The sequence below is a fragment of the Dipteris shenzhenensis genome, chromosome 21 (genome assembly GCF_047967505.1).
Source record: "Dipteris shenzhenensis isolate YYH24624 ecotype China chromosome 21, Dip_SZ_1.0, whole genome shotgun sequence".
NCBI lineage: Eukaryota > Viridiplantae > Streptophyta > Polypodiopsida > Gleicheniales > Dipteridaceae > Dipteris > Dipteris shenzhenensis.
In genome coordinates this window covers 11,297,809-11,317,071 of record NC_141616.1, presented here as the reverse complement: position 1 = coordinate 11,317,071, position 19,263 = coordinate 11,297,809, and the positions used below count along the sequence as shown (strand labels likewise).

At 45.0% G+C, this 19,263-nt stretch overlaps 1 protein-coding gene across 1 annotated transcript in view; it reads right to left on the bottom strand.

Moving 5' to 3' along the window:
• Window positions 1–16,939, bottom strand: part of LOC147888488 (putative methyltransferase At2g41040, chloroplastic) — an 81,569-nt gene extending 64,630 nt beyond the window's left edge. Inside the window, exon 1 of the mRNA XM_087392739.1 lies at window positions 16,746–16,939. Within this exon, the coding sequence (XP_087248865.1) occupies window positions 16,746–16,928 (183 nt within the window). The 5' untranslated portion in view covers window positions 16,929–16,939. The remainder of the gene's footprint in view (window positions 1–16,745) is intronic.
• Window positions 16,940–19,263: the final 2,324 nt, after the last annotated feature.

Below are 19,263 nucleotides of genomic sequence, written 5' to 3'. Positions count from 1 at the left end.
GATCAATTTGTAGCTTTCCTGCGTTGTAGGTTATGGCAACCTTTCTGGCTATGGTGATTCACCGGCACACTGTCTCGTTCAGCAAGATGTCTCTGTCAAATCATTCGTAGCCGCCACACTTTCTTTTTTTTACAATATGGCGAAGCAATGGTGCCAAGGTCGGGGCTCTGATACCAATGTAGAGAAAGGGGAAGGGGCAGATTTGGAGATGGGGAGAGAATAGTAGAAGGAAGGGAGGAGAAGAGAGGAGAAGGGGAAGGAGAGAGGAAGAGAAAGACGGATGAGGGGATAGAGAGATAGAGAGAGAGGGAGGAGAGAGAGAGTGTGAGCGTAGGCAGCAGGAAGCAAGAAGGAGAAGGGAGAGTAGATAGAATTAGATGTCACATCAAAAAGGTACCATACAAATCATACCTATTTCCCACCTAATTCCCTGCTATTTCCCACCTTCATTACAATTCTCTTCTTTCGCCTTCTCCTTTCTTCAACCCTCAGATCCCTTCCATCCCATCCACCTTCTCTTTCAGTATATCGTCCTCTTCACTCCGACATGTGCGACTTTGTCCGAGATGGCAGAGAACAAGACTATAATTCCAGTGTTGCCTACGTTCCTAGTTGACCGGTAGTTAGATGGGCTCAATTATGGCGTTTGACGGGTGATGATGGAATCTGTGCTACAGTCATACGACATGGCAGAGTTCGTCTTGATAGGTGTTGCCCGACCAGACCCCCTGGCAGAGGACCTTGGCATCCTTGCTCGGAAGGAGGCTGAGACTCTGTCCAAGCTGTGGGACCGTGTTAATGCCACGTTAAGATCCTTATATTTCTTAATTGTACTCTTCAGGTGATTAATCACGGGAAGCACATGACAGTGGCCAAAAGTATTTGGGAGCATTTGGCATCCATGTACAGCCGAATCTCTCCCATGAAGAGGGTCTCACTGGAGGTCCAAATGAGGTTGGATCCCAAGAAATCTTCATCGATGTAGGAACACATCAACAAGTTACAGGAACTTCAGCTGGAGATCCTCCAGGCAAGGAAGCAGATTTCATCAACGGACATGGCAATAACTCTCTTGTCCCAGTTATCCTCTCAGTACAGGGCTTTTTATTCATCCCTGATTACCAGTGGTAGGGTGAATGAGTTGACCAATGAGGAATTGGTCCCCATGGTGCTTGACCAGGAGGAGCACTTCGTTGATCGTACCTATGACAATCAGCCTAAGGCTTTGACAGCTGATCAAAGAGGAAGAAAGTAGTTGACAACTAAGGAACGAGAAGCTCTCAAGACATCCCGTACGTGTAACCGATGTGGTCAGAAACAAAGGAACGAAGAGGGGTCCAGTAACCACGTAGCCAATAGTTTGGCTGCTGCAACCACAATTACTCCAGCCTTTTAGTAGCACTTGGTAGGAGCTGCTAGCAGGCTTTCCAAATCCAGATGGAGGATTGCTTGCTTGTTTGTGGCAGTTGGACCTGCCAATCAGGTGTACTGAGCAAGGAGTCATTTATCGAGGTAAGGCTTTCAAGCTGACCTTGAGCCACAAAGAGTTGTTCCTACTGACTCAGGTGGCAGTTTGTTACCAGTTTCTATTTTGTTTGGACGTTATGACCTAGCAGATCCAGAGGGGGTCTCCTATGTTCTGCTGCAGCTATTGTCTGATGCTGTTTGAGATCTGGATGGGTCAGTAGATTGCTAGTGCGGGAACCCAGACACAGTTGATTGATCCTTGTGAGCTATTATATGCCCGTTACCATTGGAGCACTGAAGTTCATCGATCTGGCGACAGTCTACAAGTTTGGACTTGAGAGGGGGCTTTAGAGTGGGCTATCTAGCTATGAGATACAGATGCCCATGCAGGGAAGCAGACCTTGAACCGGAGGCAGTATCAATTGGATTTTTATTCCAGGATCCTCTATTGGAGTTATACCAGTACCAGCAGGCAGATTGTTGTACCAGTTGACCTAGTGTATCATTACCAGACCAGAGGAGTGTACCTAGCACCTGTGGCCTAGAAGCAACAGTTCCAGGTTTCCAGTGATCGTGCTGAGGCAGTTCGAGCCCCGAGAATACTTCTTTGACAGTACCTATGGCGGTCTTTAGCAATGGAGCATCACATGATGGAATCCTCCAGTTGTTCTAGCGGCACACCCATCTTCCTGGTGTCTCTGTTCCATCCAGGAGCTGAGAGGGGGTGTTAGAGGTCATCTCTTGATGTCACCGTAGAGAGAGAGGGTCTTGCTTGTGGGTGTGCCCGCCCAATGAGTGAGGCTAGGGTAGAGAGTGAGGGCCTCTGTTGTGGGTGTGCCCGCCCCCGTAAGGATAGACTAGGGTAGGTACTGTGTGGTCCTCCTGGGCCCCATGCTGGTTCACATGGCTTCCCTTTTGTAAGCATATCTTGCTGCACATTGGGGAGGCCTAGAGGCTGGAGGGTGGCATGTCAATTGGTCCTTGAGGCGCAGTAGTTCAGCCCTTATGGAGGGCAAAGGTGGGTCGGCCCTTCCTCTTGTGCAGGTAGGGTAGCCTGCAAGAGGGTCAATATACCCTCCAATTCTTCAATATGTCTAGCCTGACTAGAGCCTTGGTTGTCGACTGTCAGGCCCTTACTTTGGGGCCTTGTGCAGCCTCATATGGAGGGCAGTAGGGGTCGGCCCCTAGGGCTGAGGGTTGGCCCTCATCATTTGGCTGGTCGGTGCCCCCTATGCTGGCCGACTAGGGGGGGGCTGGGCTATATATGTGCCTGCCCTCTCCCCTCATTTCCTATCTTCTAGAGCTGGAGCAGTCCTTCCAGTCGTGCATCTTGTGGAGCCTGGCAGAGGTGCAGAGCCAGCCCACATCATCACCTGTGGAGCAAACTAGTGGAGCAATTCATCCACTCCCTTGTGCTAACTTCCACGTGGTTGTTGAGCTGTGTTCCGAGCTCTCGAGCAGCCCGTTGTTTCCGTGGTTTTCCCCTAGATATAGCGGGTTATTCTCCAAAGATCACTTACAGTTCTCGTGTGCCTCCCTTTCCTCTCTCTTGGGGTTGTCTTTTCTGGACCCATCTTACACTTATCTTGGGGTTGTCTTATCCGGACACATCTTCACTATGAGACCCGCGATGCAGGCACGCTGGGGCAAAGGATATGCTTCATTGGCCAGACTAGAGAGGCAGTGCTTCCACTCGCACTTTCAAGATCCATGGACCAAGGGGTTGCTTTTTGACTCCTTGGTCCGTCCAACGGGAATGTATGACAGCCCATGTTGGGGGACAAACTTGTTGGATACAGAGTGGGCCCGTGTGGAGCGACTACAAGTTCTCATGTTATCACGGATAATTCATGGTAAGCCATACGTTCCTCATCAGATCATTCAGGCTGAGTTTGGGTCACCCCCATTACAGCTAGATCCTGGTGCTCTGCGGCACAGAAAAAGCATCACCCAAATTAGTGTAGTCCCATGCTAGGGTACATGCTATAGACATGGCATGCATCAGCCATTAACCCTCTGCGTGGGCCCGGGAACTCATCATGGCTATCTGACTGATCCCGTGCTAGGGTGCGGGCTGCTTACCCTTATCCTGCATAGCAATGGCAAATGTGATCTGCTGTCCCATCTGGGAAAGAGTGGTATCCTGCATAGCCATGGCTGTGGTAAGCTGCTGGCTGAACTCCTGTCCCATCTGGCAAAAAGCACCCTGGAGCATAAAGGAAAGGGCATCCAAAAACTGTCTGCGTTGCCTGCACTTCCCAAGATGCAGGAGAGAGAGGCTGCGTGGAAGGAACCTCTGTACCACCAGTAGATGCAACCACTCTGGCAGGCACTTGCTCATACTAAGCAGCCTCATCACTGTCAAGCAATATATCAGGAGGGGCACACGCTTCAGTGGCATGGTAACTGGCCCTGGACAGAGGAGCTCGAATGTAGGCAAAGAGAAATGCACAGCAATTCCCTGCTGTAATGAGCACCTTAGATAGTGTGTGGAACCATGAAAAGGTTGATGGAGAGCCTCGGAAGAAAGGTTGTGGAAGAAGCTTCGAAACAAGGCCCAAATGAGCCAAAATAGGGCTATGGAAAACCCCTAAAAAGGCTGGAAATTTTTGAGTTTTTGCCTCTCTTTTGTTTTTCTTCCTTTTTTTGTTTTTGAGGGGGGGGGTTTCCTTAACCTAACCCTCTAGCTAAACCCCAGTTACCTAACCGACCCAACTAGCTAAACCTAACTGTCTAAACCTAACCCAACCGGCTAACCTAACTCTAAAGTAACTTCTAACCTAGGAAAATTTTGAAGGCTAAGGTTTTACAAGCGACGCGGCAACGCACAAGGGCGGAGAGGCGATTGCACGGCGGCGCGAGCTGGACGCTGGCATCATGGCAGCAATAGCGGATGTAGGCATGGCGGGGTGATCACGCAGTAGGCGATGGGACAGCAGGCAACAAGTGATCACGGAGCAGGGATAAATGGACGGAACGGGTGATCACACAACTGGATAAACAGACGGAATGGGCTGGAAATGGGCTAACGGCTAGGCTGGGCTAATGAAACGACTGGGCTAATGGAACGAATGGAACGGCCAAGGCTCATGGTATGGGCCTGATAGGAGAGCGGGAGAAAGCTTGTGAAAACTTGTCTGCAAGTAGATTGGGCTTGCCAAGTTCGCAGGGCAGCTCCGTTACGGGATGCCTACAAACCACCTTACAAATCCTAGCCCGTGAGGGTTTTTCCTCATAGAGAAGGGAGTTTTCCTCAATGGTGCTGGAGTTTTCTCTGTCTGTTACGTTGGTCACCGCATGTTGCTTGGTGAGTGGTGCTAGATCACAGTTGGCGCCAGTGTTTGAACATTGCACACTCCCTGCCCTGCGTTGGCTATGGCTCTAGCATTGGCAGGCTGTTGAAATTCGGAATTAAGGTGAAAGGGAAACAAAGGTGCCAGTATCATGCTCTGATACCAATGCAATGAAGGGGATAGGGGCTGAATTGGTAAGGCTACAGATAGAAGAGGAGAGAGGGAAGAGGAAGATGTGAAGAGAGTGGGAGAGAAGTAAGGAGTCTCACTTGCAGCTTTCTCACATACACAATGGGAGAATACACACAAAGATGGAGGCTGAAAACGGTTTTCCTCTTCTTAGTTATGAAAGCCAAAAGAACTCTCTCTCTTAGTACAAAATGAATAAATGAACCCTATATGTGGGTCTCAAACCAAACTCAGCTAACCTAGGTGGCATACTAACTGAGCCACTAACTAGAGTACATAAAGATAGCTGTCATCCAGCCATTATTCATGGGCGGTGTACCAACCGCATCTGTAGCTAACAAGTCGGTGACATAAATGCACAACGGTCACCCTCGCATTATCACGAGTGGAGCTCGATATCTCAACACTCTCCCTCGAGCTCAATCCCAATTCCTGCACACCAAGCAGGTCTCTGAACTTGCGCAGCTTCTCTGTACCCAATGCCTTCGTGAATATGTCAGCTACCTAATCCTCTGTGCTGACATAAACCAGATCAATAAAACCTACTAGAACCTTCTCCCGCACATAGTGATAATGCACCTCAATGTGCTTTGTTCTAGCATGATAGACTGGGTTATTTGCCAAGTGTATACTGCTCATGTTGTCATAATAAATGACAACTGGCTCATCTATAGACTGATGCATATCATAAAGTAGCTTATGCAACCAAGCTACCTCACATGCAACCATGGCTGCATCCCTGTATTCAGCCTCTGTGCTCGACAAGACAACTATAAGCTGTTTCTTGCTGCTCCAAGTGACTGCAGCACTCCCAAAAGAAAACACATATCCACTGGTAGATCGTCTATCAGAAACACTACCAACCCAATCAGTATCAATGTATCCATGCAATTGTATCTGAACCCCAGTCTCATAAAATAGTCCATACTGCAACGTGGACTTCACACACCTGCTCCAAGTGACTGCAGCACTCCCAAAAGAAAACACATATCCACTGGTAGATCGTCTATCAAAAATACTACCAACTCAATCAGTATCAATGTATCCATGCAACTGTACCTGAACCCCAATCTCATAAAATAGTCCATACTGCAACGTGGACTTCACATACCTCAGTATGCGTCTAGTCGCATCCAAATGCGATTTCCTTGGAGCCTGTATAAACTGATTTATCAACCCAACAGCATAGCTCAAATCTGGCCTGATAATAGTCATATAAATCAAACTTCCTACTATGCCTCTGTACATAGTAGGGTCTTCCAGAAGCTTACATGCATCTGCGCTCAACTTCAGATTCTGCTTTAAAGAAACTGAAATAGGCTTACAGCCTGTCATCCCATATTTGGACAGCATGTCTAATACATACTGCCTCTACAAGAGCCATATCCCACTTGTGAATCTGATCGCCTCAATGCCCAAGAAGTAAGTAACGCAGCTCTCCCAAATCCTTCATCTCAAACTTCTACTTCAATAGCATTTTCACATGAAGGATATCTTCATCACTATCACCTGTGATGATCAAATCATCAACATAAATGACAAGCAGCATAATGCCTTTCTCTGTTTTTCTTACATTAAGTGAGAAATTTGCCGTGAAAATCTGAAAGCCAAAAGTGACAAGATACTGTCCTATCTTGTCAGACTATGCTCTGGGTGCTTGTTTCAAGCCATACAAGGCTTTCTTCAACCTGCAAACAAACTCAAGATGAAAAGCATGCACATAGCCTAGTGGCTGCTCCATGTAGACCTCTTCTTACAAATCACCATGCAAGAAGACATTCTTTACATCCATCTGATGTAAAGACCATCCCTTTGATGCAGCCATAGCAATGACTGCTCTTACGGTTGTCATCCTTGCAACCGAACTGAATGTTTCTTCATAATCAATGCCATATGTATGTGCATACCCCTTGACAACTAATCTTGCCTTGTATCTGCTCACAGAACCATCTGCATTGTGCTTCACCTTATAGACCCACTTGCAGCCAATTACATTCTTGTCTTTAGGCAAAGGCACCAATTTCCATGTAGCATTTGCTTCCAAGTCATCCATTTCTTCATCCATGGCTTTCTCCCATTTTTCTTTTCCCATGGTTTGCTCAAAAGAAGTGGATTCTGGTTCATGTATCACTTTGACCATATAGGCATAGTGAATGGTTGTAAATCCATCATATTTCAGCCTATCCACATGATACTTAACTCAGATAGACCTGCGCAAAATAGGCTCACTACCAGGTGCTCTCAAAACATTCCTTGTCTTCCTTACTCCATGTGTAACAACAGAAGAAATACCTAACTCATCATCAAGGCTCTATTCTGAGCCACTGAATTCACCATCCACATAAGAGTGACCTGCATTCACATCAACCATGGGCTGATCTACTTTCTCTTTTTCCTTTCGTGATACTTGCATACCACTATCTGCATTGCTTTGAGGAGATTCTCCTGATCTCAATCTGCCTGTCCATGGCGAAGTATGCGAATCACTGCTAGAGGACACTATAGATTCACTAATATTTTGTGATTGCTGCTGTGAATTCTGTGCAGCATTACCATTTTGTGCATCTACATCATCAATCATATTTACTGGTTTATATCAGCTGCTCATCTCATCAAAAACATCTCTACTCACTGTAAACTTACGAGTATAGAGGACACTATAGATCCACTAATATTTTGTGATTGTTGCTGTGAATTCTGTGCAGCATTACCATTTTGTGCATCTACATCATCAATCACATTTACTGGTTTATATCAACTGCTCATCTCATCAAAAACATCTCTACTCACTATAAACTTACGAGTAGAAAGTTTATAGCATCTATACCCTTTCTGCTGCAGAGAATAACCAATAAAGATGCACTTCTTAGCTTTTGGATCCCACTTCGATCTCAACTCATCTGGCACAGAAACATAAGCAATGCAACCAAAAACTTTCAAATGAGAAATATCTGGTTTCCTACCAGTATACCTCTCCTCTGACGTCATGCCATGTATTGCTGCAGTGGGAGTCATGTTTATTATGTAGACTACTGTAGCAACTGCTTCAGCCCAATAATAATCTAGCAGGTCTTTTTTGTTGAGCATGGTACGAGCTACCTCTCCAATATGCCTGTTTTTCCTTTTTGCAAGTCCATTTTGCTGTGAGGTATGACTGCATGAATATTGCTACTTTATGCCATGCTCCTGCAGGAACCTTGCAAACTCATTTGAGAGGTACTCTCCCCCTCCATCTGACCTTAGGCATTTTATTTGCAGACCTGTTTCTTTCTCAACCATAGCTTTAAAAGCTTTGAAATGCACAAACACTTCACTTTTCTTTTTCATAAAATACACCCAAACTTTTCTGCTGTAGTCATCAATAAAAGTGACAAAATAATGACAGCCTCCAATAGATGCAACTTTAGTAGTCCACACATCAGAGTGGATTAATTCCAATGGCCTCTTACTCTCTTGAACATGTCTAAGAAATGGTTTCCTTGCTTGTTTTCCAAATTGACGGGCTTCACATACCTTATGCATTTCCGCAACCTTGAACTTAGGCAATCCTGCAACAATATTTTGGGTTTGTATTAATTTAAGTCGCTGTACATTAATATGACCAATGCGTTTATGCCAGATATCAATATCTGCAACTACACCGGTCCCATGTGCAAACATTGCTGCACGTAATTCAGACATGTCCGCATCCAATGTAAACATCGTGTCCTTCTTCCTCCCTTTTGCTATCAAGCGACCTTTATTTTTCATATCCTCAACAAAGCATCCATAAGGATTAAATCTGACCTGCAAGCCTTGCTCAACCATTTGACCAACAGAAATCAGGTTCTTGGTGATATTCGGGACATGAAATACATCAGACAGATATTTCTTTTTTTCATCCTGCATAGAAAAATAAATTTTACCAATCTGCACAATAGGATATGCAGTAGCATCACCAATCTCCACAAATCATTTCTTTTTTCCATCCTGCATAGAAAAATAAATTTTACCAATCTGCACAATAGGATATGCAGTATCATCACCAGTCTCCACAAATCCTGGTCTTTCCATTTTCCTTGCATCCATTCTACATGACCTGTCATGTAGTTTGACAAATCTGAGTCAACATACCACACATCATTACTTTCTTCTGCACTTGTCACAGAATTGATCATGTGCTGCACCATAAACAAATGCTCATTTCTGTCATCACCCTGTCAACTAGAGGATGTATAATTGCCTTGCTGCAATTTTTCATTCATGATGTCATTTTGCTTTTTGTAGCAGTCTTTAGCCATATGATCCATTTGAGCACAGTAGTAGCATTCAACATTGCTGTTTGCATTTTAACCTCTCTACCATCCACCACGACCTCTTTGGCTTCCCCTGACTCTAAGGTTACCATGTCCTCCTCCATAGGACTGGTTTTCTTGAATTTGCTGCATATTATACCTCTTCCAGTATTTGAGTAGAAGACAGTTTCTTCTCAAGTTTCTCCTGAAGAAGATGCATCACCATTTCTTTGCTCTTTAATCTTTGCTCTTTAAAAATTTAAAAAGCAATCAACTCTCCAAAATCAGGAAAATTCTCACGGACTCAAAAATTAGAAGAGCAATCAACTCCCCAAAATCAGAAAAATTCTCACGGACGACAATGGATGTCTGAAACTGTGCATAATCCTTTCCTAGACCATTCAAGGTCACAGAAACTAAATCATCATCTTCCACTGGCGACCCAATGGAAGCAAGTGCATCTGCAATCTTCTTCACCTTCATGTGGTAGTCATTGATGCTCATAATTTCTCTTTGCACATTATGCAACTCCTACTTGAGCTGCATTTTCCTAGCTTACATATTTGTGCTATACATTTTTGTCAAAGTATCCCACGCCTCCTTCGACGTACTTGCATCCTGAATATGCACAATCATAGAATCTGAAATACTGATAGACAGCCAGTACATAACTTTCCTGGCTCTCTCATGCTAGCCTTAAAATACCTGCAACTCCTGTTGATTGGAAACATTAGGAATAACTGATTCTTATTCAGCTCCAGTAATGAACTCCCAATAGCCTTTTCCCTTAAAAAAATTCGTCATTCTAAACTTCCATGCTGAGAAGTTGTTCTTGTCAAGCTTTTCAGTGACTATCTGTGAAAGAGCATCAAACACCATTACAGAACACTGTAAAAATATTTTAGGTCACTGCAAAAAACACGATTTCTGCCTCACAAGGATAAATCTGCAACACTGACGAAAGTGATTTAACCACACAATCACCTCTTAGTGACGATTTTGCATCAACAGACAATAAGAATGATTCTATCACTCCCAATATCTCTGCGCACAGGCATACGATGCAATTTCTGCGATAACTTTTTACCGACTTGCAGAACAGTGGTCACACAGCAAAAACAGGACACCTTTCTGAGTGCCTGCGAAAAACTTCCGCCACCAAAACGGACCCCCAAATGGCCCCGAATCAAAAAAATAATATCACCGAGGGCTTCGTCCTCACCCGCAACATATACTAGCATCTCCCCACACTGCGAAGGGCGTCCCAATCTGAGACAGTGTACTCTTGCACTTTCCGGCTGTGCTACCTGCAGAGATTTGCTCTCAAACTCAAAAAAGAAAAGCAACACTGATCCTATTACCAAGACACCACGAACTTGGTTTGCTTTCTTGAGCTTCTTACCACGAACCAAGCTCTGATACCATGTAAAGAGAGTGGGAGAGAAGTAAGGAGTCTCACTTACAGCTTTCTCACATACACAATGGGAGAATACACACAAAGGTGGAGGCTGAAAACGGTTTTTCTCTTCTTAGTTATGAAAGCCAAAAGAACTGTCTCTCTTAGTACAAAAGGAATAGATGAACCCTATATGTGGGTCTCAAACCAAACTCAGCTAACCTAGGTGGCATACTAACTGAGCCACTAACTAGAGTACATAAAGATAGCTATCATCCAGCCATTATTCATAGGCGGTGTACCAACCGCATCTGCAGCTAACAAGTCGGTGACATAAATGCACAACGGTCACCTTGGCATATCACGAGTGGAGCTCGATATCTCAATAGAAGAGAGGAGAGAGAGAGAGAGAGAGAGAGAGAGAGAGAGAGAGAGGAAAGAGGTAGAGGGAGAGAAAGAGAGAGAAAGAGAGTGAGGGAAAGAGAGATAGAGAGAGGTTGGGAGAGAGTATAGGCAACACGTAGGAGGAAGGAGGTGGGAGTAGATAGGATTAGATGTCACATCAAAAAGTTCTACAATGAGTGGTGGATGGAGACTTATTGACTCCCTCGACATGTCATTCCTTGGGTTCATGGAGGATTTGGCTCTATGGAGGTGCCCCCATAAAGTATTTGCAATGGGATCCCAAGGAAAGGAAATGGGTTGATGCAAGGCATTAAAAGAAGAGCCTCCCCTTCTTTTGATACATGGTAGTAATGCCACAAAGTTTCAGCTTAGCTTGAGAGGCTGGAGGCCAACCAGAGCCCCTCATTGGGAGAATTTTCAGAATTCTACTGATTTGCAGAAATCCTTTTAGAAGAGACTCCAGATTTCCCTCGAGATTAGAAAAATCACTCTTTTCTTCTAACTTTTTATTCATGGAGGAATTGTAGTTAGCTATTGGAGATCCATGCATAGGATAGATTCCATACGTATTCGTTGCCTTTCTGCTGAGAATTCTATTCAACATTGCTTGTGGGACTGCAGACAAGCGAGATTATTTGGAAGGTATTGTTAGATTATTGAAAACTTTTATGCGTTGTCCTTTCTTCATGACCTAGGGCTCGGTAGCTTACCTCTCTCTTCCGTGGCCTCAGGTGTTTTATGAGAGATATGACTCTTTTTGGGCTCTTTCGGTTCGACAACATTTGGTTGAGTCACGTTCTCGGATAACATCCCTGGCTTTTCGTATAGACCGGCACATGTCTCTATGGATACTTCAGGGGGCTAGCATATCAACATGGCATATTTGGAGATCTAGATGGAGGGTTTGGAAGGTTCCCAAGTCCACCCCGCACACACATTGATTAGTATTTGGATAGATTCTGTACACATATATCTAGAGAATCCAGGAACATGCCCAAACTCATCCTCTAAAAACACAACATAGTGCAGTTTCAATCTCATGATAGTCACTCATAAGGTTGAAACCATAAACTCCATCACATAGCAGAGACTAGCTACTATGACATTCCCACTAATGTCATCAGTGCCCAACAATGGTTGTAGACCATAGTATAAGCAAATGCTCTCACACATACAAATCCACATACCCACACATAGTTGAGCATCCATTTATACAAAGGACTTCATACAGAGTTTCTGTTGGCACTCCGGAGGTGAAGGGCAAACTCAGCCATGACAAAGGCTAGCACCAAAGGAGAAGGCTAATCAAAAAGTAGTCCACATTCTCTTCATTCAAGCTACAACTACTTGTGAAGACTATACAATTTCATTTTAGTCTCTCCCAAACGAGCAACCAAGCAAAAAATGCTTAAATCATGTAGCTGATAGGGCAACGCACCGCTTAAGATGGAAGAAGTAAACGCAATACCAACATGCCGCAACATGGACGAAAACTTGACAAGGTGAAATTTGCATGCCCGCTAATACGGCAGACACATATATCTAGATGAATCCAGGAACATGCCCAAACTCATCTTCTAAAGACACAACATAGTGTAGTTTCAATCTCATGATAGTCACTCATAAGGCTGAAACCACAAACTCCATCACGCAAAGCAGGGACTAGCTACTATGACATCCCCACTGACGTCATTAGTGCCCAACAGTGGTTGTCGACCATAGTATAAGCATATGCTCTCACACATACAAATCCACACACCCCCACATACATGAACATCCATTTATACAGAGGTCTTCGTACTGAGTTTCAGTCGGCACTCCAGAGGTGAAGGGCAATCTCAGCCGTGACAAATGCTAGCACTAAAGGAGAATGCTAATCACAAAGGTAGTCCACATTCTCTTCATTCAAGCTACACCTGCTTGTGAAGACTATACAATTTCATTTTAGACTCTCCCAAACGAGCATCTAAGCAAAAAATGCTTAGATCATCAAAAGAATTAAACGCAATACCAATAGGCTGCAACATGGAGAAAAGCTTCACAACATGAAATTTGCTTAGAGCATCGAAAGAATTAAACGCAATACCAGCAGGCTGCAACATAGACAAAAGCTTCACAAGGTGAAATTTGCATGTCCACTACTACTGTACATACCTTGCAGGGGTATTTTATGGGCAGCCTCTACCAGGAGGACTATTTTCTTCAAGGAGTGGAGCGGCTCACCGTTCTTCTTGGAGTCTCCCACACGGTTGAGGTGGCAAAATTAGCCTCATCTTGGATTTTCTCTAGCTCTATTACAAGAGTTTAATATTGCCCTATTTGTTTTCTCATGTCGCACATGATGTACATTTCCCTTTAGCTTTTCTCTCGGAGTTTCTTTCATACTTAATAGAAGTCTTTTCTTTGGGGAAAAATAAAAGTGAGGTAACGATTGTTCAGACAATGAGTGACACTTGGGTTCTCATGGATTCTCAACAGTGGGAAAAAAAGCGTCAACATTTAGTGATCATGATGGGACCGCAGCAGCTTATGGTGCTTCCGAGGAACATCTAATAATCTATCTCACAGATGACTGATGAGCAAGAGAAGAGGAGACTTATGTAAGCTCCTTGATGTGATGTAGTTCAAGTCCCAACGAACCCTCCTCTAGTACCCAAGAATCATCAACCCTGAGATGTGGAGGTTGAAGATCAACACTTATGCCCAAGCACCGCATGAGATGCTCTATTTGTTCTCTAGAGAGAGCCTTGGTGAAGATGTAGATGGCATTTTCCTCTATCAACGAGTAGACCAACTCTACCAATCCGTCCCCCTGATGATGTGGTAATGGACACTGATGTGTTTTTCCCTAACGAGGGACACTGCGTTCTTTGCATTTGCTATGATACTCTGGTTACCGTCATATGTCTCCACAGCTTTTGATCTGAGCTATAAAGACACACATGATGCCATACATGCTGATCAATCCTCTACTTCAATCGAAGACACAGCTACTACGTTGTTCTTACTAATCCATGAGATGGCCCCAATACCTAGCATCAAGCAGTATCTGAACATGGATTGTTGCATGTCCATGACTACGGCCCAATCCGAATCACAATACCATTGGATGTTGATCCCACCCCGGTAGGTGATTCCATATTTGATGGTACCCTTTGAATACACAAAGGCAAGCCTTTCAGTGTGTATCCCTTGATGTAGATGCAAACTAATGGAGTAGTCTGTTAAGAAGGCCATGTCGGGTCAGATATGTGACATATACAATAGACTCCTTGCTAGTTGATGATAGTGAGTGGAGACTATGAGCTGAGTTAAATTTTTGGTGGTCGTTTTTGCCCATTGAGTAACTACTACCTTGCAATTCACCTCTAGAATCCCTTCAATATCTCCAGGGACTATTTCTCCTGTGAGATAAATGTGTTCCCCTACTGCTAGAATTTGATGCTGAAAAAGTAATGCAGCAAACCAAGGTCATTCATATCAAACTCTATCTTCAATAGGGTCCTCACGTCTTCAATCTTCTTTTCGCCACCCCCCTTATGATCAGATCATCAATCTATAGAATCACCATCCATCTCCTGTCACCCTCTGAATGGAAATACGGATACACTTTGGATCAAACCGATTCTTCGGAGGTAATAGTCAATCTGCTCTAATGGGGCATGTTTCAACCCATACAATGCCTTTCACATTATGTCACCCTAGATCTGGAATCCATGTGGATGCTCCACGTAGATCTCCTTTCTTGAGATTCCTATTCACAAAAGTGACAACTCACGTCCATCTAGAAGATAGACCCCTGCAAATGGGCTGCCAATGTGATCACCATCTAGATCATCTCCTTTCGAGCTATGGAAGCAAATGTCTTGTCGTAATCAAGATCTTCCCTCTATGCAAACCTCTTGGCCACCAGCAGCCCCTTCTACTTCTCAAGCATGTCGTTAGACTTGTACTTGACCAGAACCCTGTCTCTTTGATCAATTTGGCCTAAATCATCAGACCGTGATTTTCACTATAGGTTGTTCTTAAGTCACCTCAAACTCCATACCTTGTCACTCCCTACCTTGTCCAAACTAGTCTCCAAGATGTCAACATTCCCGAAGTCTTCCAGTGTCCTCACACACCAAATCGGTCTACGCTTCTCCTTTGCCAGTACTTCTTCCCAGGCCCTGTTCTAAATCTGCCTCTACGTCACATGATCCTCGAAGTGGGTCTAATCCTAGAGCTAGATTTGGTTTTGCAATGGGGTGTGATCTCAGGGATACTCCAGCTATCCAAGGAGCCGGTCTTTTTAAGGTCCCAAATCCCAGCTGATCACCAACGTCCATGTCACTTGATTTGTACAACCTGTACGCCTTGGATTCTTCACCTAGGCTATGAACATGCAATTCCGCTTCACCTAGGCTATGAACATGCAATTCCGGCTCCTTCAAACCAGCTTGGTCCTTGTATCACTTGGACATGGCCCCAAGCATGAAAACTGAATACCCAAAAATGCTTGATGATGGGCTTCTTTGAGAAATACGCCTTCGCTCCAACTGCCTTCATTGCATTCGGTGCACAACATGAATAGTTGCAATGACTACCTCTGCCCAAAACCAACATTGAAGATTTTTCCCTCTCAGCATGCTCAGCCCCAGATCCCAACAATCACCAGCTTATTTCGTTCTGCCACCCCATTTTTTTGGGATGTCCTCGCAGTCCCTTATCTCGGTCTACCTACAATACCTTTTCAATTCCATCCCTCACTCCATACGAAGGGTCTTCAGCTTCTTCTCAGTCTCACATTCGCTCTCCATTCCCTGAATTTGTGGAAGGCCTAAGACTTCTTGGACATTAGTATATATCCATGTTATCCGAATCCAAAGGCATGTGACAAATTATTCCAGCCCAGCAGTTTCACTCTTTCACAAGGACATCAAATAAAGGCACTCAGCCTTCCCTAAGGTTTCTCTTGGAGTACACTGCTTGAAGAAGAGTGGACTACATTGGCAGAAATTCTCTACCCGTCCCTTCAGGAGCAACTTAAAGGCTACGTCTCAAGGCCAAAAGTACTGCAAACTTGGCCCACATTAGTGTCTCCTACAGGACCAACTCTTGATTGGAAACTACCTCCAAAGAGCCTGCAAGACACTGTTTAAATTGACAACTAGGGCTCCATCAATGTATCACTCCATAATTAAAACTGCATTCTGTCAGACGCGAATCACAATTTACTAAAACACTAAGGCTGCGTGCAAAATATATTGCAGAGAATGGCCTTTTGTCCAAAGTGCAAAAAATCCTGCACAATCGGGAAAAACAGAATCCATTGAAATAAATACTTGCAACCTTACCTGATTCAACCTGGTTGTCTATGGTCTCTTATAAGGGTTAAGCCTCTTGTCTCAACATGATTCTATACAATACGACACACTTCTATGGTTCCAAGAACAACTCAGCATGCATGAAGTCTTTGCCTAAATTTTCGATTCCAGGTACACTCGCTTACTTTCAGAACACGGTTCATCCAATTCCCAATTGGACAAACAAGGTATAACGGTTGAAGGATTGTCCACAAGCTAGGACTGAAAAAAAGTACGTGCTTCGATTCTAGTCGAAATACGAAGAGACGGAGTTTATTGAAGTCAAAAGTTACGTTCATCCTTAGAGCCAAAGTACTTGGGCAGCCCAAAATCGCAAAGTGACTCGGAAAGCATTGTCAAGGGAGGGAAATCGTACCGGAGCATCGGAGACGGCTAGGACCCCAGAAGAGAAGGCGCGGGGAGAGGAGGGTGGGAGACGGAGATGAAGCGAGGGGCGAGCAATAAAAGGACGGGTGAAAAAGAAGAAATGCGAGGGAGAAAGAATGGGTGGAGGCACGAGGCCACAAAGAGAGAGAGCTGCAGCCATCGCCATAGCCATTTTCAAACTTCAATCACTCTCACATAAGTTTGTTGGATCATTAGTTGGCCACGTGGACGTTCCCTTAGGACATTTTGCCACTAGCTGCATGAGAGGTTTCCGACTTAAGTCTCCAGTTATCACAGGCACATCCAAGAACTGGGAGGCTTGGGTATCATTGATCCAGAGATGCAGAGCAAAGCCCTATTGAGCAAGTTGGTTGTTCATGGCCTCACCCCAGGTGTAGAGCCTTAGAAGTTCTTCTTATAGTGGGGGCTTCTAAGGAACACCCCACACATTGGGGGGCAATGGCAGCTTTGACACAGATGGATCTTCCTAGAGGCCTCCCTTATGAGAAAGTGTTCCCCCTTGATGAGGAGCCTCCACAGAATTTGGCAGAGACCACAGCAGGGGGTCTCATTTGTGGCTACCCAGATGCAAAGAGGAGTTTGAGCGTCAGACCCTTATGTGGCACCCAGAGATCAGAGATTAGGAGGAGCATATGCTCGGACAACAGACTCACATTGGTTGGGCATAGTGGGATAGTGGTCCGTAGGCCGAGTCTTTTAGGAAATGGAGTAGATTACCCATGGAGGCAGAGGCGAGGCTTGATGCCGTAGTGCATCTGTGAGGGGCAGGGCAACAAATGAGAGAGATTGACCTAGCCATTGCTGAGTCTTGGTGGGAGGGACTTCGAGTATGGAGGGACAATAGATGGTTGGAGCGGTTTTCTCAAACTGGTGTCCCCTTGAGAATGATGATGCAGCGAGGCAGCACACACGCCGACTTCTTCCATGTAGGACCTGGAGGCCTACTTCAGCTACTCATTGAGAGAGACCTTGAGATGGATGGGAGTCTTGATGGGATTCTATGGCAGATGATCAAAGTGGTAGGACGTTTGGGGAAGGAGTGGCACATTGACCCTCCCAATATCTTAGAGTAGGATGCCCCCAGATGGTGCCTTTGGCTGTGGGAGGGTAGACCCTTGTGGGAGGTCCCAGTGGGATCCAAGAGAGTGGTTCTGGCCTTCCAGGGGTGGCCTAGACGAGTAGGTGGATGAGGTGCCCTTATTTTCCTACACCACATGGATTGACAAGAGGCCTTAGATGGACACTTTGAGGTGGACCCCCTCAAAGGAGAGGCATTGGGTGACCCAGAGAGTGCCCTGGGATGTTTGTACCAGGTTTTGGATGTAATTATGGTCCAGTTTGCGGCTGAGGAAAATATCCTACTTCTTCTAGTTGGTTGCCCACGGAGGCTTGCTCATCGGACTATGGTTGGAGCAGATGCGAGTGGAGGGGCAGTGGCATTGTTGCTCCACTGGTCTCCTGGAGACTATCCCGCACTACCTTTGGAGTTGTCACAGTGCAGTGAGGATATGGATGGGAGCCCTCAAGATCATGACCCGTATGCAGAGTCTTCAGAGGGACTTCACCTTGGGGATGGTGGCCTAGTGAGACGGAGGGAGGATGCACACTCCAGATTGATGAGATCTCCCCAGCCTACGAGATACAAGGTCAGAGAATTTAGAGGATAGTGCTCCATGAGGCAGTCCCTCCTTACAGCCTAGCTCCTTCTTCTCCTTTGGACGACAATGTTTGGGAGGTGCTAGCCACCAGTATCAATGCATGGAACATTTGGGTGGCTCGTTGTAGTCTTGTGATGGGCGAGCACCCGGTTCCAGCCTCAACTACCCTGGTCGCCATCTGGCAGGATATCATCTACACACTATGCTCCACCTAGGAGCGTGGGACTCTAGGCTCTAGGGTGACTATCAAGAGGCATACTTGATTCTGCAAGGCTTGGCCTGCAAGAGTTTTCTACATCTTCACTCCACGACGAGGGATTCGCTGGTTGTACAGTCCCCCTACCTGGCTACTAGCCCTAGTACGAGAGATCCCCTAAGCAGTGAGTTGGGTTGCTCTAGAATATGATGGCCTTTTCTTTCAGCCTTTTCCCATTTTTTCCATACTCAGCACCTTCGGGGCTGTTGTTTTGTATGAAGTCTTTCAAGCATTAATAGAAGGTTCCTTTCTTTGCAAAAAGAAAAAAAAAAGCAATAAGAACTAATGCTTCTATGCTAAAGCAAACACAATGACCACTTACAACCAAGTGAAGCCCTAAATAGTGCATAAGCAGCAAAGGACCAATGGCATCCAACATACATACAAAATCAGTAACATCCTAACTTCAACAAGCACTCAACAAGAAAGACATGAGCTCCACTGATTTTTTCTTCTTTGTTAATTTCATTTTGTCCTCTGTCACCACGATGCCATCGACCTTAGATAAAAGCTTCACAAGGTTAGACCGTAGGACATGTGGCATTCCAACATATTAGTATTCCCAATTTTCT